Below are 26,609 nucleotides of genomic sequence, written 5' to 3' on the forward strand. Positions count from 1 at the left end.
GAAAATATATCGTTTTTAAGTTATAACCTAAAATTTACATTTGGTCATTTATGCACCTAATTTTTTTTAATGTTTTAATATAATATATGTAGTTAGTCTTATTTTATTATGTGATGATGTCGTAGATGAGGTATTACGTCACCAAGTTTAATCACTTGATACCTTAGCAAATTGAAGTCATATTATTATTTATTATTTAATTTATTTAAAAAAATTAATTATTATATTTTATTAACTAATATTTTTTTTAAATAAATATGACTTCACTAGACAAGATTGAGTTCACCACCATGCTCCTTCACTTGCTCACCTACCTCCCCCGCGCCACCTCTACTCCTACCACCTCATCCTCTGCCTTAGGTCCACTGATTGCGTCGTCCACTTCACCCCCATCATTAACCTTGACCTCCGTCTCGTCCACACTTACACCTTGCGTGCTGAGGAGATCACGAACACTATCATGACGACGACATGCATTGATGAAGTTGGTGGTGGCTGTCGCATGGGCATTGACCTGGCACGGTAGAGGGTCGTGGTGGGATCATGATTGTGCACAAATGAGGGGTGGTAGTGGAAGGATGAAGAAGATGGACCAACTTGGGTGGTGGTGAAAGGATGAAGAAGATGAATGGAGGAGGAGGAGGGAGGCGATGGCATGGACACTATTGGCGGTGATGGTAGCGGGAACTACGGTGGAGAGTGGAGGCTCATGAAGAAGAATGCAATCACAACTATGGTGATGCAAGTGAGTTTGACAAGAGGGGAGAGAAAAAGGGTTGAGTGAGATGTGAGAATGAAGATTTTTTGAATATGTGTAAGTGATTGGTCCTAAAGATGTGATACTCCACCTATACATTATCATTCAATAGAACAAGACTAACGATAAGTACTAAGTACTATACTGAAACCTAAACAAATTTTAGGTACATAAATGATCAAAAATAAATTTTAAATAATAATTTGAAAACGATTTATTTTCCAGGTATGATAAACATATTTAAGTCATTTTTTAATAAAATTTCTCATGACAAATTAATTTATAGAAGTTTTCTCATTTTAACTTATGTATAAGTTTTCATTTTTGCCATCATAAATATTAGTGTAAAATATTCATTAATTATATTGAAAACTAATCTCTACTAAAAAATATAGTTAATTATATTGACTTGGTCTTCTTTTTTAATCACACTTTTTTCTCATATAATTATGATAATTTTAATCATTATACTTTTATTTATTTTTTCCTCTTATAAGTGCTTTTTGAGAATTTTATTTAAATATGATCAAATTAATGTAAGAAAATAAGCTAAAATTTACTTAGAAATGGTTGTGTATCTCGTTCGCTTATTATTTTATATAAGGATCGAAACGGAACAAGGAATCAATGATTTATTTTAATACAGGAAAAAAGGTTTTAGACTTTAGAAAAATAAAGTTTTGGTTGATATATTTTTTATTAATAATCATAAAAATATGACCATATTTTGATTTTGATTCAGTTTCCTATTTTATGGTTTTGCGGAAACAACGTCCGCATTTAAATTCAAATACTGTTGACTATGTACGTATGATGCAAATCTTGTTTCGGGACTGTTACCAGGTGAAGGTGTGGCATAGCGAAAGCACGCCTTCACACTAACACGTGCACTTCAATTATTGGTCCCTTATTTCTCATTCCAATTCTACCCCTACTTTACCTCAACGGAATTCATTCAGTGACGTATGCAATCTTTGTTATTGTTGTTAGAGACATATAACGAGCGAGGCCGTTACTTACTTATATATCTCTGTGCTATTGCCGGAATCGTTCTTTCAACTCACCGGAAAAGCATCGATCATATCGTCGCCGGCGAGAGGCCATGGTGAATCCCTTGGTGGAACGTGCCACGAGCAGCATGCTCGTGGGCCCTGATTGGGCCTTGAACATGGAGATCTGTGACATACTCAATCGTGACCCTGGGTGCGTATACCTTCGGATTTTCGCGTCCTTTCTTTTTCTCAACGTAATTGTTTTTTTACGCGCTATTTTCTTCTTCTTTCTCTTTGTTGCGTGTTTTGATCGAACAGTTCTTTTTTGTTTCTGTGGTTTATGGCGGAATTGTTGCGAGTGAAAATGCACGAGTGAGATTTCTTTGGCCTTATGTTATGAATGAATTCTGACGATGGTAGCTAGGTTATAGAGTGGAGTTAGTGTCGATGGATGAAGATTTGCGTTTCCTAATTCCTTCTGTGTTTCTTATACTCTTATTTGTTTCATGATGATGATGATGATGATGACGGCTGTGATTTCACTTTTTGCATTGTTTTATTAACTGTAACAGCAATGGAACAGAGAGTCGAGCCAGAGGTTGGACTTGAGTTTTCACTTTTTGAATCGGTGATTGGGGATTGAGTGCTGTTGTTTCATTGATCAATTAGGGAATAGGGATAGTAGATGGTTATTATGGATTTCGCTAATTCGTGCATGATCATCTAGTTCAGTCTGATGCTGTGTGATGTCTAATTTGCTTCTGGTCACTATAAGTTGCCAGTTCCCAGTTCCCTTCCACAGGACATTATAAACCTTCTAGGAGCTCTAATACTTTTGTGTTTGTGTCCATTAAGTTACGTTTCATAATTTGGAAATCTCCAAGTTGATTATGAGTTGTTTCAGTCTTTTGCTAACGGGAGAAAAGGGTGGAACATCTTATTTTATTCTTTATTTATGGTTCTATGCATTTCTGAGTTTATATAGTTTGAGACTGGAATTTTTCGTTTTTTAATGGATATTGGTCTGAGGTGATCCAGAATGGGGTATATTCACTCTCAGATCAATTCAGCTCTTGATAGGCTTAAAGAAGATTGGACACAGCAGAGCACAATGAAGGTGGTGCAGTACCTGTAAAGACTCTAATGCTGGAGTTAAAGAGTGATTCTGGCAGAGTAACAATATATATTGAATCTAAGATCTTACAGCTAAAGGGGAGGAGGCATGTATTTACAGGTGAAGGTGGTGGATGCGTGATAGTTACCAAACCCAGTGGGTTGGTGGTGATAGACAGCCATATTTCGGCGATAAAGATGGGGGACTAATGTTGTCCTGGTTAAGATCAATGTTCAGGGGCCATCTAGAGGTTCTTAAATGACAAGGCGTAACTAATGTGGAAGAAGAAAGGGTATATGGGCCTTGTTGAGTGGGCAATACCTCATAAATGCAATCTGTACCTTCCTGTGCACCATGTGCTGGAATGAATCCTCTAGATGATCTGTAGTGAGATGTTTGCTTGGGCCAACTAGAGGCTGGGTTTCCAGGTTCATTCTGTCTTAACTGAGGCATTGTGGGGGACATATGTGTGGGGCCCACCGATTTTTGCTTATATGGGATGGTCCAGAACAGATATAAATGTTTAACTGGAATTTTATGTATATAATTATAATTTTGCTTCCTGGTTTGTCTTTGAGAGTTTGCTAACTCAGTTTGGTTATGATTTATCAGGCATGCAAAGGATGTTGTTAAAGGTTTAAAGAAGCGGATTGGAAGTAAAGTTCCTAGAGTTCAAATTCTTGCACTGACTGTAAGCTCTCTGCTTGTCTGAAATAGACATTTCCTTAAAATAACAATAAACCAAGAGCCTATGGTAAAAACCCTGTCTGATAATAGATTTAAGGAATAATAGATGCCACATTCATCAACTATTATGCCCGTGGATTAAAGAAAAAATTATTAGAAGAGAATAAAACTATTAACTTGTTTGATTCCTTGGATTAATTTTTTCAACGTTGATTGATAAATAACTGGCGGAAAGGTTTTGTTATCTATTGACTATTAGTGTGCCATTTTCTTTTTGATGTTTGAAATAGAAGTCTTTTCTTTGAACTAGTTTGGAGTAAAGTCAATAGTGTGATGTATATGGAAATTGAATGTTCCATAATGCAGTTGCTGTTCTTTGTTCAGATTGCCTGGATGTTTGAGTTCATAACTTCCATCTGAGAATACCTTATAGCTGTATAAATTAGGTTTGCTCAGATACGGAGGATTCTATCTAGTCTGCGTATAAAGAAAATGTCTATAGCTGTATAAATTAGGTTTGCTCAGATACGGAGGATTCTATCTAGTCTGCGTATAAAGAAAATGTCTGTATCATCTTTAATAATTGGAAAGGCTCATTTGTTTTCGATTTGACTGCTATATTTTAGCTGCTGGAGACAATCATAAAGAATTGTGGGGACATTATCCACATGCATGTTGCCGAGAGAGATGTTCTTCATGAGATGGTGAAAATAGTAAAGAAGAAGGTATTAGTTTTCATGGCATTCCTATTTTATACCTGATTTCATCATGAAAAGTATGTTTATCATATTTATCACACAAATTGTAGCCTGATTACCATGTCAGAGAGAAGATATTGATTCTTATAGATACTTGGCAAGAAGCTTTTGGAGGGCCAAGGGCAAGATATCCACAGTATTATGCAGCATACCAGGAACTTTTGGTATGTTAATCAAGTTATTCCCATCGAGATATTTTTTACCAAGTATTTCATCTCCACTTATCACTACAAAAAGGAAAGATACAGTTCTTAAAAGAAGCATTTGCCACTTTTCTTTTGGACATAATGCTCATCATCTGATTGCTTATATGGGTTTTGACTTTGAGTGTTAATGGTTACAATAAGAATATTTTCATAAATTTTTTAAATTTAATTTGTTTATCTATTCCTTTTTTTCTATAAAGGATTTGTTTGTTTCAGCATGCTGGGGCAGCATTCCCTCAGAGGTCTAAGCAATCTGCACCTGTATTCACGCCGCTACAAACACAACCATTGTCATCATACCCTCAAAATATACGAGACACTGTTGCTCAGCAAGACGCAGCTGAGCCCTCAGCGGAGTCTGAGTTTCCAGCCCTTAGGTACATTTCTATCTCTTTTCTTGTCATTATCTATAAGGAAGTCGACTTCATTGTTGATAACTTGATATTGATTGATACTCATCTCTTGGCTTCTAATTCCATGCTATCTTCAGATTTTTCTTTGATGGAATGTGTTAATTATATACTATCTCTGTCCCTAAATGTAAGACTCTTTTAGTATTTAATAGGGTGTACTAAATGCTCTTTAACTAGTGTCCTTAGGGTGTTTATTAGCATGACCCTATTCTTTTTTATTTATAGAATTTCATGTGGGTTTCACAAAACAGAAACTAAAGAGTGGGCCAAGGTTTTTCAATGGGTCTCATAAAATATACCCAATAATATGTTGATGATGACAAAATTATGCTAATGGTACAGACTACAGTCAATAATCATGCATGGATTTGCTTTGATTGAATTTTCTATTGCCAGTTTGTCTGAAATTCAGAATGCACGCGGTATTATGGATGTTCTTGCAGAAATGCTCAATGCATTAGACCCTGGTAACAAAGAAGTAAGTTGTTCAATTCAAACTTTCAAATTATGATGTAAATGAATAAAAAATATTTTGTGATGATTAAGGCTTTTATCAACAGAACTACTGATTCTATTGAATATATTATGACATTTCATGTATGACCTTCTATTTTCAGGGGCTTCAGCAGGAAGTTATTGTTGATTTAGTGGAGCAATGTCGAACATACAAGCAGAGAGTGGTAAACCTTGTTAATTCAACTTCGTAAGGCCTCATTCCCTTTTCATGATAAACAATGTAATTATTGCCATATTTATATATTCTTCACATGTTTGATTCATGTTAACTCTATTCTTAATAAGTTTTTTCTTCTTTAAATCCAAACAAAAAACCATTAATCATGGAATGCTTTTGTCTACTTTTTCAGGGACGAGTCACTGCTATGCCAAGGCCTAGCTCTGAATGATGATCTGCAGCGTGTCCTGGCCAAACATGAATCCATTGCTTCAGGAACTTCTGCTCAAAATCCTGCTGAGAAACCGAAACCTGCACCTACTGGAGCACTTGTAGATGTTGATGATCCTTTGGTTGATATTGGAGATACTAGTAAACAAACAGATGTGAGGTTGTCCATTGTCTATTGCTGTTCTCCATTATTGCTCCGCATTCATTGACATGATTTTATCAGTCAAACCCAATGAGGAGAATTCAAATAATTCCTTTTACACCCTATTGTAGTCCGTTTAATTCATTACCACTATGTTTGACCCAGTAAATTTTATAATTCAAAATAAATTCTAAACTCTGTGCCAATGGAACCCTGGAAAACTGTTTGTATTGTTTCTAGTGGAATGATGTCTTCGTTGTTAGGAATCAAATTGAAGATGATTTTTTGCTGTAAGCTTTAAAGCTAAGGCTTTTGTTTTTGTTCATTTTTGTGCTATTATTTTGTTTTGGATACTTTAGTTTTTGGTCATTCTTGCACTTTGGGAGTTGGGTGTGTTATATGCCATCATCAGAAGTTTCCAACAATGTGTCTTGCTTCATATATTGGTAATTGTTGATTCTCTTGTCTTTGTTGAACTACTCCCTCCGGTCTCTATTATAAGAAAAAAATGATTTCACTTAAGAAATTAGTTAATTTCATTGTGTTAATCCAAAACAAAAATAAGCTTTTTTCCTAAACTGTCCTTCATTGGAACTTGATATGAAGCATAAAAAAGTCTTTGACCCTATTAAATGAAGGGCATTTTGAAGATAGTCTCATTAAATAAGGCAAAGTTAGTTAACTTTTGCTTATATTTGAGACTAAAAAACAAGTGCTCTTGTTGCTTATAATAGAGACTGGAGGGAGTATGTAATAAGTCTAGATTTGGCTGCAGACTTGCATGTTATTGACTCATGTATAAACATGCAGAAACAGATTGGCGTATGAAATTAATTCCAAGTTGACTTATCCTGTCTGGTGCCTTCTGGTTATATGGCTTTTCATTTTAATATAATTTTGCAGATCGTCTTCTAGTGCTGGAGCTGGGTCTCAAACATTGAATCAGTTAATGCTTCCTGCACCCCCAACATCAAATGGATCAGTCCCCCCTGCAATGGTTGATCCCCAAGTGGACCTACTCAGTGGTGAAGACTATAACTCACCAAAAGCAGAGACTTCACTTGCTCTTGTTCCTCTAGGAGAACAGCAGCCAGCCAGCCCTATATCTCAACAGAATGCCCTTGTTCTTTTTGATATGTTTTCTAATGGAAGCAATGCACCTATTTCTGTTAATACCCAGCTAATTAATGTTGCTGGCCAAACCAGTCCGTTAGCTCCTCAATTTCAACAACAGACTTTCATATCTCAAGGACTGTTTTACCCTAATGTAAGTGTGCCAAATGTGGGGTCACCTCGATATGAGCAATCACCTTTTGCCCAGAGCACAGGTCCTTCTTGGAATGGCCAGGTTGCGCAACAGCAACAGCCTCCTTCACCAGTTTATGGTGCACTTTATGCTTCTTTATTGTGTTTAATTCCCGTTTGGCTCAAATCCTTTCACAATTGCATTCTCTTCTTTTTAGCAGTTGCTGTGATGAATTTTGATTTCTGATCCCTGATTGCTGCTTTTAACTTGGTTTACGGCAAATTCATATAGGTCTTCAACATTTTCTTTCCCAACTGACCGGCTGTAATTTGCTGGGTTGGTGACTGATTGGATTGGGGAGAATGTCAATGTATAGGATTTGTGCTCTCTTATTTGGGATTTTTTTGTATCATTCACCCTTTTTTATTTTCTGGTTTACAGGTACAGCAAGTGGTGGATCATTTCCGCCACCTCCCTGGGAAGCGCAACCTACAGATAATAATAGTCCAGTAGCAGGCAGTCAATACCCACAACCACTGCAAGTGTCTCAAATGATTATGACGAGTATACAGAGTGGTACACATCCTCAGGGACCTCAAGCAATGGGGCATGACCAGGCTGTTGGAATGTATATGCAGCCACATGCTGGCCATATGTCAACGATCAATAACCATGTCCAAAGCAATCAATTAGGCTTGTACCGACAGCATATTCAGGGTGCTGCTGGTCCCTATATGGGCATGGTTTCACATCAAATGCATAATAGTCCCGTGGCTTCCATGTATCCTCAACAGATGCATGGCAACCAATTCGGAGGATATGGCTATGGTCAGCAACCAGGAGTTCAATATCTTGAGCAGCAAATGTATGGTTTATCTGTGAGAGATGACGGTGCTCCGAAAAATTCTTACCAGGTTTCTTCTCCATCCTATGTGCCACCGGGGAAGCCTTCCAAGCCAGAAGATAAGTTATTTGGGGACCTTGTTAATATGGCAAAAGTGAAACCAAAACCTACTCCTGACCAAACTGGTAGCATGTAAAACTGTGATTGGGCTTGCATTTTTCACCTGTTTGCTAAATCTTGTCGTCTATTTTCTTGATTCTTTTCATTTTTGTTTTACATATATTAATTATAATAATGTATGTACATTATTTATTTTGTTATCCATAAAGTGTTGCTTGTTTGGCAATTGGCAATAAATTATGTACATTTTTTCTAGAGAAAATACTGAACATGGGGGAAAAAATAGGGAGAACATCCTATCGGTTGAACTGGAGTTTGTGGCATCTATCTTCCTCGCTCTCTGTAATGGTTAAAAGTTTGGTGTGCCCTCCAAATTGGGGTCAAATTACATGGAATATATTTCACGCAATTTTTCTATTCCCTAATTTCTCGCCTGTATTTTTAAAGGAAAAGAGAAGTTAACCCTACACGCTGACTGAAATGTGGAGAAAAGCATGTCTTACACAACAATGAAGATTGAGTCGAATAGAAACTTTTTGGTAGGGATTGTCGCTGCAGTAACTAACGGATGATGGGTTTTATTTATATTAAGAATATTATAGAGATAATTAATGCCAAAATTATTTACAACACAAACATTAATTAAGGGTGTATTTGGAGAGAAAAGAGAATAAAAGAAAATAAGAAAAAGTTAAAAAGAGGTTATTTGGTTGAAGAAAAAAAAGAACATAAGACAAATATTTAAATTAAAGTTAGTTGGTAACTAAGAAAAGAAAAAATAATATTAAATTTGTAAATTTAATGTTTGAAAAAATAATTTTATTTTGATTATATAAATTTTTAAATTAGACTAATTTATTTGTTAAATTAAATAAATTAATTTACATATATTTTTATTTACTTTCATACAAATTAATTATTAAATTACATGATTTCTTTATTAAATATTTTCATTTTATATAATTTACATACTTTTTATTAGTTCAAACACATTATAAATTGCATGTATAAACATATAAATTTATTTGTAAATGTGTATATTAAAAATAAAAATAAAAATATTTAATAAAGAGTATGCACTAACAACGTCACTTTATTATAAATTATATATAAAATAAATATATTAATTTTTATAATAATTATTTTAAAAATTATATTAGTAATAATTTATAATTAAATGATAATATAAAATTATTTTAAATTAATCATTCAATCCATATTAAAAATTAACACACAGACATATATGACTATGTTGCTGATATTTATCCAAACTAATTTAATTATGAGAATGTTAGCAATACATCTTTATTTATACTTTTTTTTATTAGAGAAAGACTAAGTGAAATCTAATAAAATTTGTAATTTTTAATAAATTTGGTCAATAATAAATATATATTTTAAAAAAAGTACTATTTAAGAATGTGTTTCAGTATTTGTACCATTTCTGATCAGGACGATCTAATCTCTTGTGGAAATATTACTGATTAGTTCCCACCATCGGTGTTGGTAACTAAAGACTTCTTGGTGGGTCCACTGTTTTAGGGTTTGTTTGCACACTTTTCATTTCCGATCCATAATTGTCCCAATTCTTTCCACTCGCGAAATCCAGAGATATCGATCAACAGATTCGTGCGACACGGTACCATACTTGGTTCCTTGAATCTTGTTTACGTTTTCTCAATTTTGTCCACACACACGCATAATGAAATTCATCTCTTAACACTGCAGTTAAATTGTTTTCAAGGTTGCGCATATCCAGGATGCAGGTTCGTTGTCACTCACTAGTTTTCTGTTTTATTTTTATTGTTTTCTGGTTAGAGTTGATGTGATGGACGCAATTGTTTATGAGTAATGAATCTGAATGTATGTAATTGTTATGGTGTTTTGAATTATTAACTTTGCAAGGGGGTGGTTTGTTCCTGATTTTGATGCCATCTCTTGCAATTGTACTGAGGTTGATTTTGACTTTGGATTGCGTTTTCTCACGCAGGCATCGCGGGCAAGGTTGTTCAAAGAGTACAAAGAGGTGCAGCGGGAAAAGGCCGTTGATCCTGATATTCAACTAGTTTGTGATGATTCAAACATTTTTAAATGGACCGCTCTTATCAAGGTATGCGAACTAAGGCTTGTCGATTACAACTTGTCAGTGATGGTTCTGAAATTTGCTCTGGTTTGTTTTGTTTTGTTTACAATTAGGGACCCTCTGAGACTCCTTTTGAGGGTGGTGTGTTCCAGCTTGCCTTTTCTGTTCCGGAGCAGTATCCTCTACAGCCACCTCAAGTCCGGTTTTTGACTAAAATATTTCACCCTAATGTGCATTTTAAGGTAGGATGGATCCCCGTGTATATTAGTTTGTGTTGTACTGGTACTTTTTGTCTTATGAAGATAAACTGTATGATTTCTGAGGAGAATTATATTATCCTAATTTATCTCACAATTTTCTCTGAAGAATGGTTTCTGATTTTTTCTAAGTGATGTACTGTTTAAAAAGTATCTATGGGTTTGTTTTGTGAATGGAATGGGAATTATTGTTCAAACCTCAAAATTGAAATTGCAATTCCAATATTGATTGGTTTGGAATTATATATCCTATGACTTGATACAATTCGGCTACATAAGATGAATCTCAAATGACTTTTGTATTTTATCGTACATGAATGAATCTGTGCAATTTTGTATCATCGGTATGAATCACACAATTCATTATTATTATTATTATTTTTGTTCACTTTCACTAAAAAAGTTCTGCAACTTTTATTATAGATATGCTTTAGTGCTTTTGTATGATGTTTGAAAATGATGACTGTTTTTGCTTGGTCTTAGTTTGAAAATGATTACCTTCTCAATGGTGGAAAGAGCTATAATGTTTACCATTTATGGAAGGTTGATAAGTAAAAGAAACCTAAGCTCTATGTCTACTATTAGCCCCTTTCAGTTTCATAAGGAACTCATTGAAAATTGAAAGCCTTTGATTTGAGTTTGATTGCATGTCTTTATAAGTTGATGGATGACATTTTTCTCTTAGAATTGGAGTTCTTGACATTTTTTCATGACAATTGTTTAAACATCTAGTAATTTTCCAGACTGGAGAGATTTGCCTAGATATCTTGAAAAATGCTTGGAGCCCGGCTTGGACGCTTCAATCTGTCTGTAGGGCTATAATTGCCTTGATGGCCCATCCAGAACCTGACAGCCCACTGAATTGTGATTCAGGTTGTTTAACTCTCTTCACTTTATATTGTTTTCTCATTTGTCTCTAGTTGTGTGGAATCAAAAGAAAGAACTGCAAGAAAAAGAAACTTGAATTCATATGATACTCTTTCATAATTCGTAATATATATGTTACCTTGATTATTGATGACCAAATTGAAGCTGGATATGAGGATTGAGAAAATGCAAAAAATATGCCAATTTTTATACATCCACATGCTTATCAGTCATGCTTGAGAGAATGGATGGGGAGGTGGTGCTCTAGAATCTGATGTTTCATTTGTTGTCTTTAACTGTGTGTTGTTTGAATTTACATGTATATTTCTAGATTTTTGTTGTTGATTATAAAACTATCTACAATAGCATTTTAGTATTATTGGGAAAACAGAGAACTTCAAATCCTTACGTCATCAGCTCATTCCAAATATATGCCCTCATTTTTTATTTTTTTTAGTGAAAGGTTTAATATTACTCATTTGGTCCCTACACATAAAAACTACTTTAATCTTTATACATACACTCTTTAATCCATTTAGTCTCTGTTGTCCATAATTGTTGAGACTAAAACGAGTTAAAAAATGTATGTGTAGGGACGAACAAGCAGTTTCTAGGCATAGGGACTCAAATATAAAGATTGTGCAGGTGGGATAATAAGTAATTAAACCTTCATGTAAAACTTGTAATTTTGCTGACCAGTATGAAAGGAGACCTTTTTTCTGGCACTTATTTTCATTTGTTGTTATAGGAAATCTTCTGCGTTCAGGCGATGTTAGAGGGTATCAATCCATGGCAAGAATGTACACGAGACTTGCAGCAATGCCAAAGAAAGGCTGAATGATTTTAGATAACTTGCTTCCTATGTTCGTTGTTCCAATCTTAATTGTTTGAAATGTATGCATTTTAAGACATGATATTGATTGTTTGATTATATGTATTAAAGTAGTGACTTGTACAATGTACAGAGTGTAGGTGTGACCTCGCATATCTGGATTCATGCGAGAATTGAGGTCAACATATTCAAATAATCCTTATTGCTTGAGTTTTATGAAAGCCTATGTTGCATGGATTCGGGTATGGGTATGGCATGAAATACGGGATTTTCCAAAAATATAGGGTACAGGTATGTTAATACAAATTCTTAAAAAAAAATGTATATATTAACAATAGAATTTAATACAAGTGTGACTACATTTTATAAATGATGGGAAAAAAACACAAATAAGCATAATCTATAATATAAAATGACATTAAATTCTTCAACCTGACAAAAAAGTATCTAATAATAAAAAATCGTAATAAGTAAATGTTTAACTGAAACTTACGACACCTAAACATTACTATGATATTACACATACTTTCAATCTCATTTTTTTGTCTATAGTGAAAAGAATTGTCTCCAAATTTGGTTAATCAAAGAGAAATAGTAGCAACTTCAAGAATTTCAGTCCATTCAAGTGGTTGGCATTCATCTTCACCAATATTTCACATTTAATCCTCATCCTCATCCTCTTTATTTATATATATATATATATATATAAAAGGATATTATTTTTAGTTATTGGACTTGGATACAGGCCCGACACATACCCAAAAGATCCCATAAGTACACTTTTTTTAAAAATTTTTTTTTTACGTATTTACGAGTGTCCAATATGTGTACCGCATGGTTTTAGGAGTACCCATGCTTCAGATGAAATTCCAGAGCTTGCGTTCAATAATTTGAGTTCGAAGCAGGATAGTGCTGTGCAATTACTTTAATGGCTTGTCAGATCCTATATAATTGACGATCTAATTCTTGTTTTCTTTTGGTGGAAGCTTTTTACTTCTTCCTTGTGGACTAACCATTTCAATATCAATGGGACTGAGATTCATTTATATCTGATGGTCGTAATCTTAGAGGAAGAAACTTCTTGGGGATCATTGCAACTAATCATGTCGTTTATGCATGTGATTAAGAATTTATTTTCAGTCTTAGTTTATGAGAGAATATTTGTATCTAGAAACATTAGTTTCTCACTTTTAATTGGGAGATATTTTTTATTCACACAAAATCTCAATAATGGACAAATTAGTAAATTAATAATCATAAGAAAGAGTGATTTTGATTCCACCTCTGTACCCTAAATTAGTAGGGAGGGGGACTCAAATTAGGATTAGGAGATTAGATGGAATTCGATGGAATCCATTAGAGACCAAAATCTCATGTGCAACCTCGACCATCCTTCGATCCACTCCATCGTGCTCCCCTTTTGAACACTGTAATTTCGCTCATGAAAACTCTTGCTACAAGAAAATATAACATGATTTGAGACCACCAAATATCAATAGTCTCAACTAATTTTCACATAACATAATTAAATTTTTTAATGTCACAGATATTGATGCAGACTAAATTTGTACCATCTAATTTCTCCTGATCTACAAGGAGAGACAAATTTTTCTGACAAGTGGATATCAAAGTAGATAATAATCATGTTTCCTAGACACAGAGAGGTCAGACATAAGTGGAATATTTTATAGTGATTAGCAATATCTTGGACTAGAAAATATATTCAACAAGAAAAAAAAAACATTTTTTAATCTTCTCTATATGCACGATCAAATAATTCAAACCATGTAGCATGCTTAAGGAACTCAGTCATCTATCAATTGTGTTGAACCTTCTTGGTAAAAAAAAAAAAAAAAACTGGAAAAAAGCATTTTGCTTTATTCATATCATGACACATACAATCATATAAACACAACTGGAATGAAGCAACGAGCTAGAGCAAGTTGGTTTATAATTTTACAACCACACAGGGCTCGAAGAACACATTCTGAGGGCACAGGCTTAAGGGTTCAAGAACCTATCAAACCAATCAGATGATTCTTTCACCTGAAATCTCGTTAACCGGTGCCAAATTCCAGGTTCTGCAATAAACTGCATGTCAATGCAACCAATCATAAACTTGGGCAAAAAAAAGCAACCAATCATTAAACCCCCTTAATATAAAACTAAAACATTTCTCTTTCCTTTCCCTCCAAACTTACTTCCAAACATACCCTAAACAGAATGCCCAACCAAACACCTCTTTGAGTTCTCGTAATGACATCCAACTTAAGAGGCTGCACCTATAACGGTGCCATTACTTGAGATTCAGATGTTAAGTTTATTGAATCTAAAGTCAAGCTGACAAGACAAAGTCAACAATATACATGCACTCACATGTTTGGCAGACTTTGGAAAGCGCATGTCAAATTCAAGGGACTTTCATTTCCACTTTTATTATGAGAGGTGTTTTATAAAATGGTGCTCCGTTTAAATCGGAAAATTGCAAGTTGCAACCAACTGTTAAACCCATTCTTAATAAACTGATAACGGACGACATTGGCATGTATAATTTTCTCACCGAAGTAACCAAACAACACAAGTTCATATACCTTTAAATTATCTAAACACTGAAACTCTCCATATGCCTGGCTTGCCATTGACCTTGGAATTTCCAAGCCTGCAACAGGACACCGACGATCTTCCGCACCTAGAGTTCTCAAAACCCAAACAAATGCTTCAATTCCTAGTTAGCTTAAAAAAATCCACAAAAGCTAAATGAACGGAATAACAAAATTGACTAAACAATACGGATGGATGCGGTCATGCAGAGGCCTACGATGTTATTGATATATATATATATATATATATATATATATATATATATATATATATATATATATATATATATATATATATATATATATATATATATATATATATATATATATATATATATATATATATATATATATATATATATATATATATATCTTAAAGAAGCAAAAACCTTATGTTGCAGCAGTGCAGTTACCCTGAATTGCCCATACATGAAGTTGTATATGAATAAGGTAGCCAGATTCAATTTGAATAAGGGTCTTACCACCAAGAATAAGCAATGGACGTGGTGCGATAGTTGGAATTGAATAGGGTGAATCAAATTGGGAAGCTAAACCAGGAGCTATTCTGTCCCACACCTGATCAGAAATATAAAATTTTGTGATCAGTATATAGTATCCACCGACAACAGTTTAGAACTAGAAGAACAAAGCTCTAGATGGAAATTGTGCCCAGTGGGTGAATAACTAGCAATTCTGGGATACGTATCATGGTACCATGCATTGTCAATTGACAATTGTTAAAGCAATAAATCAAATCATATAGCAATTCATTTGGAGACAACCAGAGTTGATTTCACAAAAACTCTTGGCTGACCTTCTCCACCACTTCTTTGTCAATAACATCTTTACCCAAATCATCACGAGCCACTGCATCCATGAACCCAAGTATGTTCAGAATATATGTTCAGTTGTCCACTGTTAGCATGCTTGAATGAATAGTACCTACATAATATATGTCAGTTTTTTTTTTAGCAAACATAATGTGTCAGTTGACTACTGTTAGCAAGCTTGAATGAATAGTACCCCTATTGGGTACCATTATACTCCTATTTCCCTTCTAGCTCTTGCTCAAAAACCGTTCCAGCTTCACCATGTAATTATATCGGATGTCCCCGAGGGGACCACCATGAAATTTAATCCATAGGCTATCTATTATAAATTACCAATTGTAAAAGAAATCATCAATTATAAGAATTTATTAGATACAGCATATGAAATCAAACACCATGCGCTACAATATAAATACATACAAGTTTACAGGATTTATATGAATACTAATTCCAATAGTATTATATAAACCAAAATGAAGTACAGGAAGCAATAAAAGCAAAGATAAGAAAACAGGTAAACATGAAAGAAATTTCAAAAACTCATTTAACATTATCTTACCCTCAAAAAGAGGCTTTATACTATTAACTCGAGCCTGCCATTTATCGTTGTCTATGGCCCATCTAAATCCCTGCAATCATATAGCACAAAAGTTGTCAAATAGTTGTTTCAGAAACACATTTGGCTAAATAAAACCTTCACTCAATCATTCAATGCCACCTGAACACCAATCAGAGGAACAACCACAGCATAGCGAGTATCAGCAACTGCAGCAAACCATGCGTGCATTCCTGCACCAAGGAATAAGTGATGAGTCACATCAAACATGCCATCTGGCATATTCCTTTCAACTTCTTTGACCAACCTCCAAATGATTCTCCACTGATTCCTATCCTAGAAGGGTCTATATCCTCTCTGTGTGTTAGATAATCTGCCAATTTAATCAAGTCCCAGACCTGCCAGATGAAGGAATAATGCACTATTTTTCTGAACCAAACTTATCATAGGTTTAAACTGCCAGAATTACAGTTCAAACAAATAATATGGAGAATTAATTGGTTCCGTCTTAACTACATGATAAATAATAAGTTACCGTGTCATATATGAATGGCATCGTCTCACCGGTTTTCCATGCAGATATAAGGGCCTGTGTATTTTTTTGTAGGAGAGGTTGTAGAGAAAACAAAAAATTTGTAAAGAAAGTCCATTTCTTCTTCATACATGGACGATAAGAATAAAAAACAATAAATTTTTCAGACAAATTACTTCTTCTGAGGCTTAAGCTATATTCTTCAGGGCAAATTACATACACTGTCCTCAGAACCGCTAAAATACAAAATAGATTTGATTTTTAGTAATCAAACTATTGTGTTTGGAATTCTTCAAAAAAAGACTATCTGAACTAATTTGCAAATGAAATTTATGTTGGAACTTACAATTCATTTTATTTAAGTAATTTACTTAATTATCATCAGTCTGAATACGTAAATGAGTAAAGTAATAAGGGAACATAGTTAAATAATTCAAACTGAATTGCAATCAAATCCAACAAATTTTGAGTAACACAACCTAAACTCAAAATGATTATAATCAATTGCTAAAATTTGTTGTTTCAAAAAAAGCATTTGAAGTACGAGTTCCGACTAAAACTTTCCCCAAATAAAATTGCGCAATTTATCAGGAAGACTAAACCAATAAGTAAATCAGAGCAAAGCAAACACGAACATCAAGATAGGTGGTTGCGCTGGTTGCACGTTCTCCATGGTAACGAGAATCGACTGAAATTGCTATATATCCTCGTGAAGCGTACGCCTAAAACACGAAGAATAAAAACAGAAACCGAAGCCAGAATGAAAATCAGCGATTATAATCATATCAAAGAGAAGTACAGTACAATTGCAAATGAAAAATAACTGATGAGTGAAGCAGAGAAAACGTTGTAGCTACCTTGAGCAATGGACGCATGGATTCTTTGTTACTGTACGACCTATGAAGAAAAACAACTGCAGGCCTTTTTCTCTGCTTATCGCTTTCCTTCAACTGCAATATCAATAAAGGCAACCGTCCTTGCTCTCCTTCCTACGATCCAAAGTCAACGAATTCCTCTCTAGCGCTCAAAATAACAAAATTATCGATTCAAAATTAAACTCAAGAGAAATCGAATTAATTAGTTACCTACCTCTACATTCAAGTAGAGGTTCTCCTCCTCGAGCAGGTCTTCGAGGTTCTCTACATCAGACTTTGGACACGACTCCATTATCTCGATCTATAAGGTTATCATGCGATTGAACCATCAAATGAAGCAGAAATTGAAAAAAAAAATGCTATGAATGTTGATACCTCTTTGATCGATGGAGGAGCGTCCTGAAACAAAGGTGTCGCCACTGGCTTCGCGAGTTCGACTGTTAATGGAACTGAAACATATACAACGAACGAGATTTAATTAAAAACATCATTGCGCAATACACAGCGAGATCGTGGAAGTTAATTAGTGAGTGAATTTTGATTGTTATACTAATTAACTACCTTGAGAGGGTCGCCTACTACGCAGGACTTGAAGGAACTCTGATCGGAGCTTTCTCTGAGCTTCTTCAATGGCTTCTTTTTCCGCCATTTTTGTTTGGATTCTACTTACTGTAAGTGGCTTTGGCGGCTTAGTGGTATTTATTGAATGCTCAAGGCACGTGCGGAAACAGAATCCGCACGTGCCTCGTTGTGAGCGGACTCGCAGGTGTAATGCAATGCACTTTCATCATTGCTTTCCAGCTGGCTATGGTGGTGTACTTACCAGTGGCCTTGCTCGTTGCGTTATCCTTTTTCGCATTTTACGAAATTTTTTAAAAAAGAAATTAAGCGGATGCTTGTAAAAAAAATAATGTTATAAATAAGAACATTCATTTAATCCTGATTTCTTCTTGTTATAAGATAAATTATGTTAAAATAAAAATATATTTTATGTACGTTTATTATTCTTGATAAAGATTAATTCTTCTTTTTTATGATGCTTATTTCATATTAAAATCGTGGTTAAAAAAAAAGAAACAACATTCATTTAATTGAATGATTTTATGTGATCATTTATGTTTATTTTGCTAATTTCGTCTCAGTTGATTCAAGCCTTAATAATCATGTAGTTGATTTTGTTCGTGTAATAAGGAATAAAATTATATTTAGAAGTTAATTCAAGACAAGTTGCCGTGAAGGGAAAAAAATCATGTTATTTTTTTATCATAAAAATGAACTGTTTTGTCGAACATATTTTTAGTTTATGAGAATGTTTGTTTTATGGGTAGATTTTTTTTTAGTTTGGATAACATAGGAGGAGGAAAAAAAATAGTCTGACGTTTATTATGAAGTAATAAATTAATTAATTTTGAATATATTTTTAATTTAGGTAAGCAATAATTTCACATTCATTTAATATTTATTCTCATGGGAAAAAAAATTTGTGAGTAAAAAATACAGATACATCTTCTTCATAACCAGGATAGCATTCCTCTTTTAATAATCCCTTCATTTTCATTGTTTAATTTTTGTCATTCTCAAATTTTTTATTCATGCATCAATGCTTATTTATTATCAATCTTATAATTTTACCCACAATATTTTTTGGTTTTCCCTCTAATTATTCCTTGTTCATGTGTGATGTAATGCATATAGGTATATCTATAATTTGAGTCATACTTTAATGAATAATAAATGAGTAGTAAGAATGATTTTGTATTAAAAAAAACTTGACATACATAATTTTTTGAGTATGCTTGCATTTGTTGGTCTTATAATAAAATTTTTTGTATTATAAAAAAAAATATTTTTAACATAACAAGAATATTTTAATAATTATAATATCTATTCCAAAGAAAAAATAATTTAACCAAACTTATGTCTTAATTATTCTTGAAAATATAAAAAATATTTCTAATTAATTTTGTAGTTAATTAAAGATATTTTTTTATTAAATACCCAAAAATAATATTTTTATATTTTATTTTCAAAAATAATATTTTTATATTTTATTTTCAAAAATAATATTTTCGAGAATAAAAAAATTATTCATAAAACAATCGTCTCCTATGTAAATATTGAAAGGGCAAATCTACTTGCTGAAGTATGGAATTTAGGAGAGGGGGAGATAAAATTTAGGAGATTTGATGAACAATAATAGGAATCCATTTAATTAGAAATCTACTTTATTTCATTCCAATTTTATCAATTTAAACATAGCATATTTCTTCCGTCTCAAATTAAGATGTTTTAGTTTTTCATGAGATATTAAATCATCTATTTTAATTTTGTCTTCTATTAAGTATTGTTGTATTAAAAAACTGAATAATATATCTATTGAAACTAAAAATAGAATAATAATATTTTAGAAAAATTGTTCCCAAATAAATACTTTTATCATACAATAATTATTATTTTTAATATGTATAAAAAACTTTAAATATTAGTAATTTAAAAACGAAAGAAATAACAAGATACCGCAACATTTCACCTCTTACCAATACTAATTAGCATTCAGTTAAGCCAACTGTACTGATCCCGATGTATCTAAAACATCAATACTCGTATAGTCGTATTATTCTGTGAATAATTGAATATGATACACTACAATACTGCATCTAGCTGTGAATCATTTTTCTCTCACAAGGAGAATTCAGCTTCTCCTCTTTATAATTTTCCATTACTGGTCAGATACCTTTATTGCGTTTGCTTAAGGTGCACTCAGTCAAGTCAACTATTGAGGGATTATTAATTAATGTTTAGTTATTTCTATTGGTTACTATATTTTTTATACATTTATTAGTTAGTACAAATTTATTAGAATAGAAGTGAGCTGAAATCTCATATTAAGAAAAAAAATAAAAATTAAATATCATATAAATAAAAGAAAAACTCATAAACATAAGTTTTAATAAAATTCATTGGTGTAAATCTTTGTCATATTTACCCTTCAATTGCACAACAATATTACCAATTTATTTTATAAAAAAAATATGTTACTAATTTATTAGCTTAATTACTGCATCTAACTTGAATGTATCAAGGTTTTTGCCATGAATTTGTCTGCACAGTAATATTGCTCTTTCGTAACATGCTTAACTCGTTGCCATGTTTGACAAATTTGTAGAAAATTGATTTTGTCCTGGAACAATGTTGATGAATTAACATGTTATTATAACGGGGCAAAAAAAGTTTGAATAAATAATATATGCAATGACAATATAATTTTTTTTTTACTATCATTCAATTACACACCATCATACATAATAAATTTATTGACTGTACCTTAAGAGTCATCATGATGATGATTTCTATTTGACAATTTATTGACTTTGATATCATGACACAATGACAATAGAAATGAGGCAATGAGCTAGAGCAACAACCACACAGGGCTTGATGAACACATATGAGGGCACGGGCTAAGGGTTCAAGAACCTGTCAAACCAATAAGATGATTCTTTCACTTGAAGTCTCGTTAATTGGTGTCCAACTCCAGGTTCTGTAATAATCTACATCTCAAAGCAACCAATCATAAATTAGGACAAATAAGAAAGCAACCAATCATAAATTAGGACAAATAAGAAAGCAACCAATCATCAACACCGCCTTACTATAAAACTAAAATATTTCTCTTTTCTTTCACTCCAAAACTAAATTACAAACATACCCTAAAAAGAATCCCCAACCAAACACTCAGCTAAGCTCTTCTCACAATCGCATCCAATATAAGAGGCTGCACCTTCAATGGTGTCCATGTTGGAAATTCCACATCAACATCGACTAGTGATATGAGTAAATTAAAGTATATATAAGTGGAAGGAAATTCTCTTCTTCAAAATGGCTTAGTAAGATTGAGTTAAGTTGAAACGCAAATTTTAAGAGCCTTGTGACTTGAGATGTTATGTCTATTAAATCTTACAAGTCAAGCTGAACAAATAAAGTCAACAATAGACATGCACTCTAATGTGTTTGCCATACTTTGGAAAGCCCATGTTAAATTCAAGGGACTTCCTTTCCACTTCTATTATGCGAGGTTTTTTATGAAATGATGCTTTGTTGAAACCGGAGGAGAATTGCACGTTTCGACCAACAGTTAAATATATTCTTATTAAACTAATAACGGAAGATCACTGGCAAATTTAAATTTGTCATCAAAGTGACCAAACTATACAAGTTCATACCTTGAAATTATCTAAACAGTCAAACTGTCCATATGCCTGGCTTGCTTGTGCCCTTGGAATTTCCAAGCCTGCAACGGGACACCGAGGATCTTCCGCACCTAGAGTTCCCAAAACCCAAGCAAATGCTTCAATTCCAAGTTAGCTTAAAAAAAATCCACAAAATCTAAATGAACGGGATAACTAAATTGACTAATACAGGGGTCTACGATTTATTGATATATCCTAAAGAAGCAAAAAGCTTATGTTGCAGCAGAGTGGTTACCTGAATTGTCAATATATGCCGTTGTATATGAATAAGATAGCCTGATTCATTTTGAAAATGTTTAATGTACAATATATACAAGGGTCTTACCATTAACAATAAGCAAAGGACGTGGTGCGATAGTTGGAACTGAATAAGGTGAGTCAAATTGGGAAGCTAAACCAGGAGCAATTCGGTCCCACACCTGATCAGAAATATAAAATTGAGATTAGTATATAGTATCAAGAATCAACTGCAAACACTGTAGAATAACAAAAACAAAGCTCTCTAGATGGAAATTGTGCGCAGTGGGTGAATACTGAATAACTAGCAATTGTGGGATAAGTATCATGGTACCAAGCATTGTAATCATGTTTAGTTAAAGCAATAAATCAAAGCTTATAGCGATTCATTTGGAGACGGAATCATAGTTGGATTCATAAAAACTTGGCTGACCTTCTCCACCACTTCTTTGTCAATAGCACCTTTACCCAAATCATCACGAGCCGCTACATCCACAAAACTAACAGCATTAGGGATAAATATACCAAAGTACCTTCAGAATATATGTTCAGTTTTCCACTTTTAGCATGCTTGAATGAATCCCAACAGATAGGACCAAGATTCATATCATATTTTCCCTTATAGGTCTTAAACACCGCTCCAACTTCACCATTTAATTTAATCCATAGGCATAATCAATTTTAAGAATTTATTTAATCTTGCATATGAAATCATACACTATATCCCACAAGTAAAAACTGCTACCTACAAGATTACAGGATTTGTGAATAGTAATTCCAATATTATATAAACCAAAAAAATTGAAATACAAGGAGAAGTAACTTAAGCAAAGATAGGAAAACAGGTAAAACATGAAAGAAATTTCAGAAAACTCGTTTGACGTTATGTTACCCTCAAAAAGAGGCTTTATACTATCAACTCGAGCCTGCCATTTATCGTTGCCTATGGCCCATTGAAATCCCTGCAAGCATTTAGCACAAAAGTTTTCAAATTGTTGTTTCAGAAACACATTTTGCTAAATAAAAGCTTTACTCAATCATTCAATGCCACCTGAATGCCAATCAGAGGAGCAACCACAGCATAGCGAGTATCAGCAACTGCAGCAAACCATGCATGCATTCCTGCATCAAGGAATTATATAAGTGATGAGTCACATCAAGCATGCCATCTGACATTTTCTTTTCAACTTCTCTCAACCAACCTCCAAGTGATATTCCAGTGATTCCTATCCTAGAAGGGTCTATATCCTCTCTCTGTGTTAGATAATCTGCCAATCTAATCAAGTCCCAGACCTGCCAGATCAAAGAATAATACACCATTTCTGAACCAAACTAATCATAAATTTAAACTGCCATAATTACAGTTCAAACAAATCAGTTGGAGCATTAAGTGGCTCCATCTTAACTACAATATGGTAAAGCTGCATGATAAACAAGTTACCGTGTCAAATATGAATGGCATCGTCTCACCAGTTTTCCATGCAGAAATAAGTGCCTGTGTATTTTTTTGTCGGGGAGGTAGCAGCAAAACAAAGTAAAACAAAACATGATCAGTTTCGAATTTTATATAGATGACTTATTTTTAACTTTCCTAATAATCTTGAATAAATATGTAAGCAAAAGAAAGTCCATTTCTTCTTCATATAAAGACAATACGAACAGAAAATAGAAAAGAGACTTGTGTAATTTCTTCAAACCTGAAGGGAGGTTTGTGTAATTTAATCTTCATGTAATTTAAGTAATTTACTTTATTACCATCACTCTGGATATGTAAATAAGTAAACTAATAAGGGGAGCACAGTTAAATAATTAAAACCGAATTGCAATCAAATCCAAACAAATTAGAGTTGCACAACCTAAAATCAAAATGATTTCAAAAGCAAATCAATTCCTAAAGTTTTCTTATTTCTAATCAAATCCAAACAAATTAGAGTTACACAACCTAAAATCAAAATGATTTCAAAAGCAAAATCAATTCCTAAAGTTTTCTTATTTCTAATAAAGCATTTGAAGTACGAGTTCATACTAAAACTTTTCCCTAAATAAAATTGCGCAATTTATCAGGAGAACTAAACCTAAAAATAAATCAGAGCAAGGCAAACACGTACATCGCGATAGGTGGTTGCGCTGGTAGCACGTTCTCCATGGTAACGAGAATCAACAGAAATTGCTATATATCCTCGCGAAGCATACGCCTAAAACACGAATAAACCGAAGCCAGAAAGAAAATCCGTTATTAGAATCAATTTATCATAAATGCATACAACAGAACAGTAAATTGCAGAGAAGATGCAGTGTTAATTGTTAACCTTAAGCAATGGACGTAGGACTTCTTTGTATTTGTTCGTACTGTGAAGAAAAACAACTGCAGGCCTTTTTCTCTGCTTATCGCTTTCCTTCAACTTCAAAATCAACAAAGGCAACCGTCCTTGCTCTCCTTCCTACGATTCATAATCAACGAATTTCTCTCTCTCGCTCAAAATCAAATCCGAATATCAAAATTATCGATTCAAAATCCAACTCCAGAAAAATCGAATTAATCAGTTACTACCTCTATATTCAAATAGAGATTCTCCTCCTCGAGCAAGTCTTCAAGGTTCTCTATATCAGTTCTCGGACACGACTCCATTATCTTGATCTGTAAAAGGTTCTCATGCGATTGAACCAGCAAATTAAGTAGAAATTGAAGGAAAAAAATGTTGATACGATACCTCTTCGATCGATGGAGGAGAGTTCTGATGCAAAGGATTCACCACTGGCTTCGCGAATTCGACTGTTAATGGAACTGAAGCATATAAAACGAACGAGATTTAATTAAAAGATTTGTTGACTCGTTGTGCAATACATAGCGAGATTAGGGGAGTTAGTGAGTGAACTTTGATTTTTATACCTTGAGCGGGTCGCCTACTACGCAGAACTTGAAGGAACTCTGAACGGAACTTGCTCTGAGCTTCTTCAATGGCTTTATTTTCCGCCATTTTGGTTTGGATTTTACTGTGAGTGTGAGCTTGAGCGATGGTTCTGCTTCTCCTGGTGAAATGCGTTCCGCGTTTATAATTAAGTGACTTTGGCGAGTTGGTGGTAATTATTGAATGCTCAAGGCACGTGCGGTGAAACAGAATCCGCACGTGCCTCGTGGGAAGCGGACTCGTAGGTGCAACTTTCATCATGTTCCTCTCTTGCTTTCCAGCTGCTATGGTGGTAGTACTTACCAGTGGCCTTTCTCGTTGTCTTATCCTTTCTCGCGTTTTTGCTAAATTTTTAGAAAAATAAATTAAGTGGATGCTTATTAATTGCATATCACAAAAATAATAATGCTATAAATAACAATATTCACTTAATTGATTGGTTTTATGTGATCATTTCAGTTGATTCAATGCTTAATATTCTTCATCTCGTTGATTTTTGTTCAATGCGTGTAGTATTTAGGAATAAAACTATTAAGATCCTCAATGATATATATCATTTACTAATTTAACCTATTTAGAAGTTAATTTATGACAAGTTGCTGTGAGGGAGGGGGGAGGGGGAAATCACGTCGTTTGATGAATATATAACAATAGTGAGTTGTAACGAAGCTTCATGTTCCTGACTTTTTATCAAAGACAAATCTCAGTGAGTACTTTGATTACTTATTCTCCGCATTGTTTAACAAGGATTACGACAAAGGAATTGATGCTGTATTTGTTTACATTATTGAACAACCGAGATCCAAAGGAATGTATCGAAACATTCACTAGGCTACATTGACGTACACATGCAAGGCTCTTTGTAGGTAATTTATAGATATGTTCTCATTAATAATCATACGAAAGAATTTCTATAAATTAATTAGTTAATGGTTAGTTAATTAAAAAAATTGTTTTAGCTTATGGAAAAGTTAAGAGAAAAAAAATTAAGTTTCTCTTAAAGTTAAAATGAATTTTTCATTAGTTAATTTATATATTTATCTCATTTTCTAGAAAACTTATAACAGAAAATTTCTACAAAAATTATGTAATGAAGAGTTTATTTTAACTTATGGAGAACTTTTTTCTCTTAAAAGTGTTTTTAGGAAAATACACCAAATCAGGCCCTAAAGCTTACTAATTTTGTATAGAATAGTTTTTTTTAAGCATCGGAATTATATATATAGAATAGTTAAAATTTTCCTATAATTTGTACTTCCAAATCTTTCTATTTATTAAATAAAAACTATTGAATGCTTGTCCTACTTTAATGATATTAATAATATTTACTTTTCATTTATTATTTATTTCATAGGATATTAGGAAAATTTGTAAGATAATATTTCCCATATCTATATTTATTTATTTATAAATAAAATATAATTAAGAAGAAATATTAATAAATTTATAAATAAATAGATTTCTTTCCTATATAAGTACTTAGTGATTAATCAAGCAATCCAAATTCTTAGTAATGAGTTTAAGCTCTTCATTAAGACTTTAGTCAAAGTTATTGAACAATAAATATATAAAGTCATGTGTTGATTAAAAATATGCAT

At 33.3% G+C, this 26,609-nt stretch overlaps 4 protein-coding genes across 18 annotated transcripts; 2 read left to right on the forward strand and 2 right to left on the reverse strand.

Moving 5' to 3' along the window:
- The first annotated feature begins 1,727 nt into the window (after positions 1 to 1,727).
- LOC100788146 (TOM1-like protein 9) lies at positions 1,728 to 8,383 on the forward strand. 4 transcript variants are annotated; one of them, XM_003526431.5, is made up of 10 exons: positions 1,728 to 1,960; positions 3,476 to 3,554; positions 4,177 to 4,275; positions 4,359 to 4,472; positions 4,731 to 4,891; positions 5,324 to 5,405; positions 5,545 to 5,630; positions 5,794 to 5,991; positions 6,877 to 7,358; positions 7,661 to 8,383. In XM_003526431.5, exons 1-10 carry the CDS (start codon positions 1,860 to 1,862, stop codon positions 8,257 to 8,259), a joined length of 2,001 nt encoding a protein of 666 aa, XP_003526479.1. In that variant the 5' UTR covers positions 1,728 to 1,859; the 3' UTR covers positions 8,260 to 8,383. The 4 variants fall into 4 exon arrangements, with proteins under 4 accessions (XP_003526479.1, XP_040872277.1, XP_014631732.1 ...); XM_041016343.1 differs by lacking the exon at positions 1,728 to 1,960 and adding an exon at positions 2,793 to 3,291; XM_014776246.3 differs by lacking the exon at positions 1,728 to 1,960 and having other exon boundaries at positions 2,793 to 3,554; positions 4,376 to 4,472; positions 4,715 to 4,891.
- Positions 8,384 to 9,625: 1,242 nt separating this feature from the next.
- On the forward strand, positions 9,626 to 12,439 carry LOC100305756 (uncharacterized). 2 transcript variants are annotated; one of them, XM_006580852.4, is made up of 7 exons: positions 9,626 to 9,822; positions 9,912 to 9,949; positions 10,174 to 10,293; positions 10,380 to 10,508; positions 11,267 to 11,396; positions 11,984 to 12,035; positions 12,139 to 12,348. In XM_006580852.4, the coding sequence occupies exons 2-6, from the start codon at positions 9,944 to 9,946 to the stop codon at positions 12,022 to 12,024; spliced, it is 426 nt and encodes a 141-aa protein (XP_006580915.1). In that variant the 5' UTR covers positions 9,626 to 9,822; positions 9,912 to 9,943; the 3' UTR covers positions 12,025 to 12,035; positions 12,139 to 12,348.
- A 123-nt stretch (positions 12,440 to 12,562) lies between these two features.
- On the reverse strand, positions 12,563 to 18,455 carry LOC100788676 (putative esterase YitV). Of its 11 annotated transcripts, none has more exons than XM_006581370.4 (14): positions 18,177 to 18,455; positions 17,991 to 18,064; positions 17,830 to 17,916; positions 17,598 to 17,729; positions 17,376 to 17,462; positions 16,744 to 16,797; positions 16,516 to 16,606; positions 16,371 to 16,441; positions 16,212 to 16,281; positions 15,637 to 15,689; positions 15,305 to 15,398; positions 14,814 to 14,911; positions 14,269 to 14,303; positions 12,563 to 13,676 (listed from the first exon to the last, which is right to left on the reverse strand). In XM_006581370.4, exons 1-13 carry the CDS (start codon positions 18,262 to 18,264, stop codon positions 14,280 to 14,282), a joined length of 1,023 nt encoding a protein of 340 aa, XP_006581433.1. In that variant the 5' UTR covers positions 18,265 to 18,455; the 3' UTR covers positions 12,563 to 13,676; positions 14,269 to 14,279. The 11 variants fall into 11 exon arrangements, 10 of the variants coding, with proteins under 10 accessions (XP_006581433.1, XP_006581432.1, XP_006581434.1 ...); XM_006581369.4 differs by having other exon boundaries at positions 14,269 to 14,313; XR_001388601.3 differs by lacking the exon at positions 14,269 to 14,303 and adding an exon at positions 13,794 to 13,872 and having other exon boundaries at positions 13,661 to 13,676.
- A 2,413-nt stretch (positions 18,456 to 20,868) lies between these two features.
- LOC100789212 (putative esterase YitV) lies at positions 20,869 to 25,341 on the reverse strand. Its single transcript, XM_003526433.5, has 13 exons — positions 24,993 to 25,341; positions 24,814 to 24,887; positions 24,654 to 24,740; positions 24,412 to 24,543; positions 24,211 to 24,297; positions 23,544 to 23,597; positions 23,305 to 23,395; positions 23,154 to 23,224; positions 22,995 to 23,064; positions 22,536 to 22,588; positions 22,191 to 22,284; positions 21,839 to 21,936; positions 20,869 to 21,166 (listed from the first exon to the last, which is right to left on the reverse strand). The coding sequence occupies exons 1-13, from the start codon at positions 25,270 to 25,272 to the stop codon at positions 21,077 to 21,079; spliced, it is 1,281 nt and encodes a 426-aa protein (XP_003526481.2). The 5' UTR covers positions 25,273 to 25,341; the 3' UTR covers positions 20,869 to 21,076.
- Between the last annotated feature and the right edge of the window lie 1,268 nt (positions 25,342 to 26,609).

This window comes from Glycine max, chromosome 6 (assembly GCF_000004515.6).
Source record: "Glycine max cultivar Williams 82 chromosome 6, Glycine_max_v4.0, whole genome shotgun sequence".
Taxonomy (NCBI): domain Eukaryota; kingdom Viridiplantae; phylum Streptophyta; class Magnoliopsida; order Fabales; family Fabaceae; genus Glycine; species Glycine max.

What these genes read in the sequence shown, in the direction of transcription:
- LOC100789212 (XM_003526433.5), bottom strand. Translation starts at nt 25,272, where the DNA reads ATGATGAAAGTTGCACCTACGAGTCCGCTTCCCACGAGGCACGTGCGG. An exon ending in ATCTCTATTTGAATATAGAG is followed by an intron (nt 24,544 to 24,653) that starts GTAGTAACTGAT and finishes TATGAATCGTAG; the next exon opens with GAAGGAGAGCAAGGACGGTT. An exon ending in CACTGGAATATCACTTGGAG is followed by an intron (nt 23,225 to 23,304) that starts GTTGGTTGAGAG and finishes TCCTTGATGCAG; the next exon opens with GAATGCATGCATGGTTTGCT.
- LOC100788676 (XM_014776249.3), bottom strand. Translation starts at nt 18,264, where the DNA reads ATGGCGGAAAAAGAAGCCATTGAAGAAGCTCAGAGAAAGCTCCGATCA. An exon ending in GCGCAACCACCTATCTTGAT is followed by an intron (nt 16,798 to 17,375) that starts GTTCGTGTTTGC and finishes AAAAATACACAG; the next exon opens with GCCCTTATATCTGCATGGAA. An exon ending in TATAAAGCCTCTTTTTGAGG is followed by an intron (nt 15,690 to 16,211) that starts GTAAGATAATGT and finishes TCATGGATGCAG; the next exon opens with TGGCTCGTGATGATTTGGGT.
- LOC100788146 (XM_003526431.5), top strand. Translation starts at nt 1,860, where the DNA reads ATGGTGAATCCCTTGGTGGAACGTGCCACGAGCAGCATGCTCGTGGGC. An exon ending in CAGCATACCAGGAACTTTTG is followed by an intron (nt 4,473 to 4,730) that starts GTATGTTAATCA and finishes TGTTTGTTTCAG; the next exon opens with CATGCTGGGGCAGCATTCCC. An exon ending in TCTGAGTTTCCAGCCCTTAG is followed by an intron (nt 4,892 to 5,323) that starts GTACATTTCTAT and finishes TTCTATTGCCAG; the next exon opens with TTTGTCTGAAATTCAGAATG.
- LOC100305756 (XM_006580852.4), top strand. An exon ending in AATGGACCGCTCTTATCAAG is followed by an intron (nt 10,294 to 10,379) that starts GTATGCGAACTA and finishes GTTTACAATTAG; the next exon opens with GGACCCTCTGAGACTCCTTT. An exon ending in ACCCTAATGTGCATTTTAAG is followed by an intron (nt 10,509 to 11,266) that starts GTAGGATGGATC and finishes GTAATTTTCCAG; the next exon opens with ACTGGAGAGATTTGCCTAGA.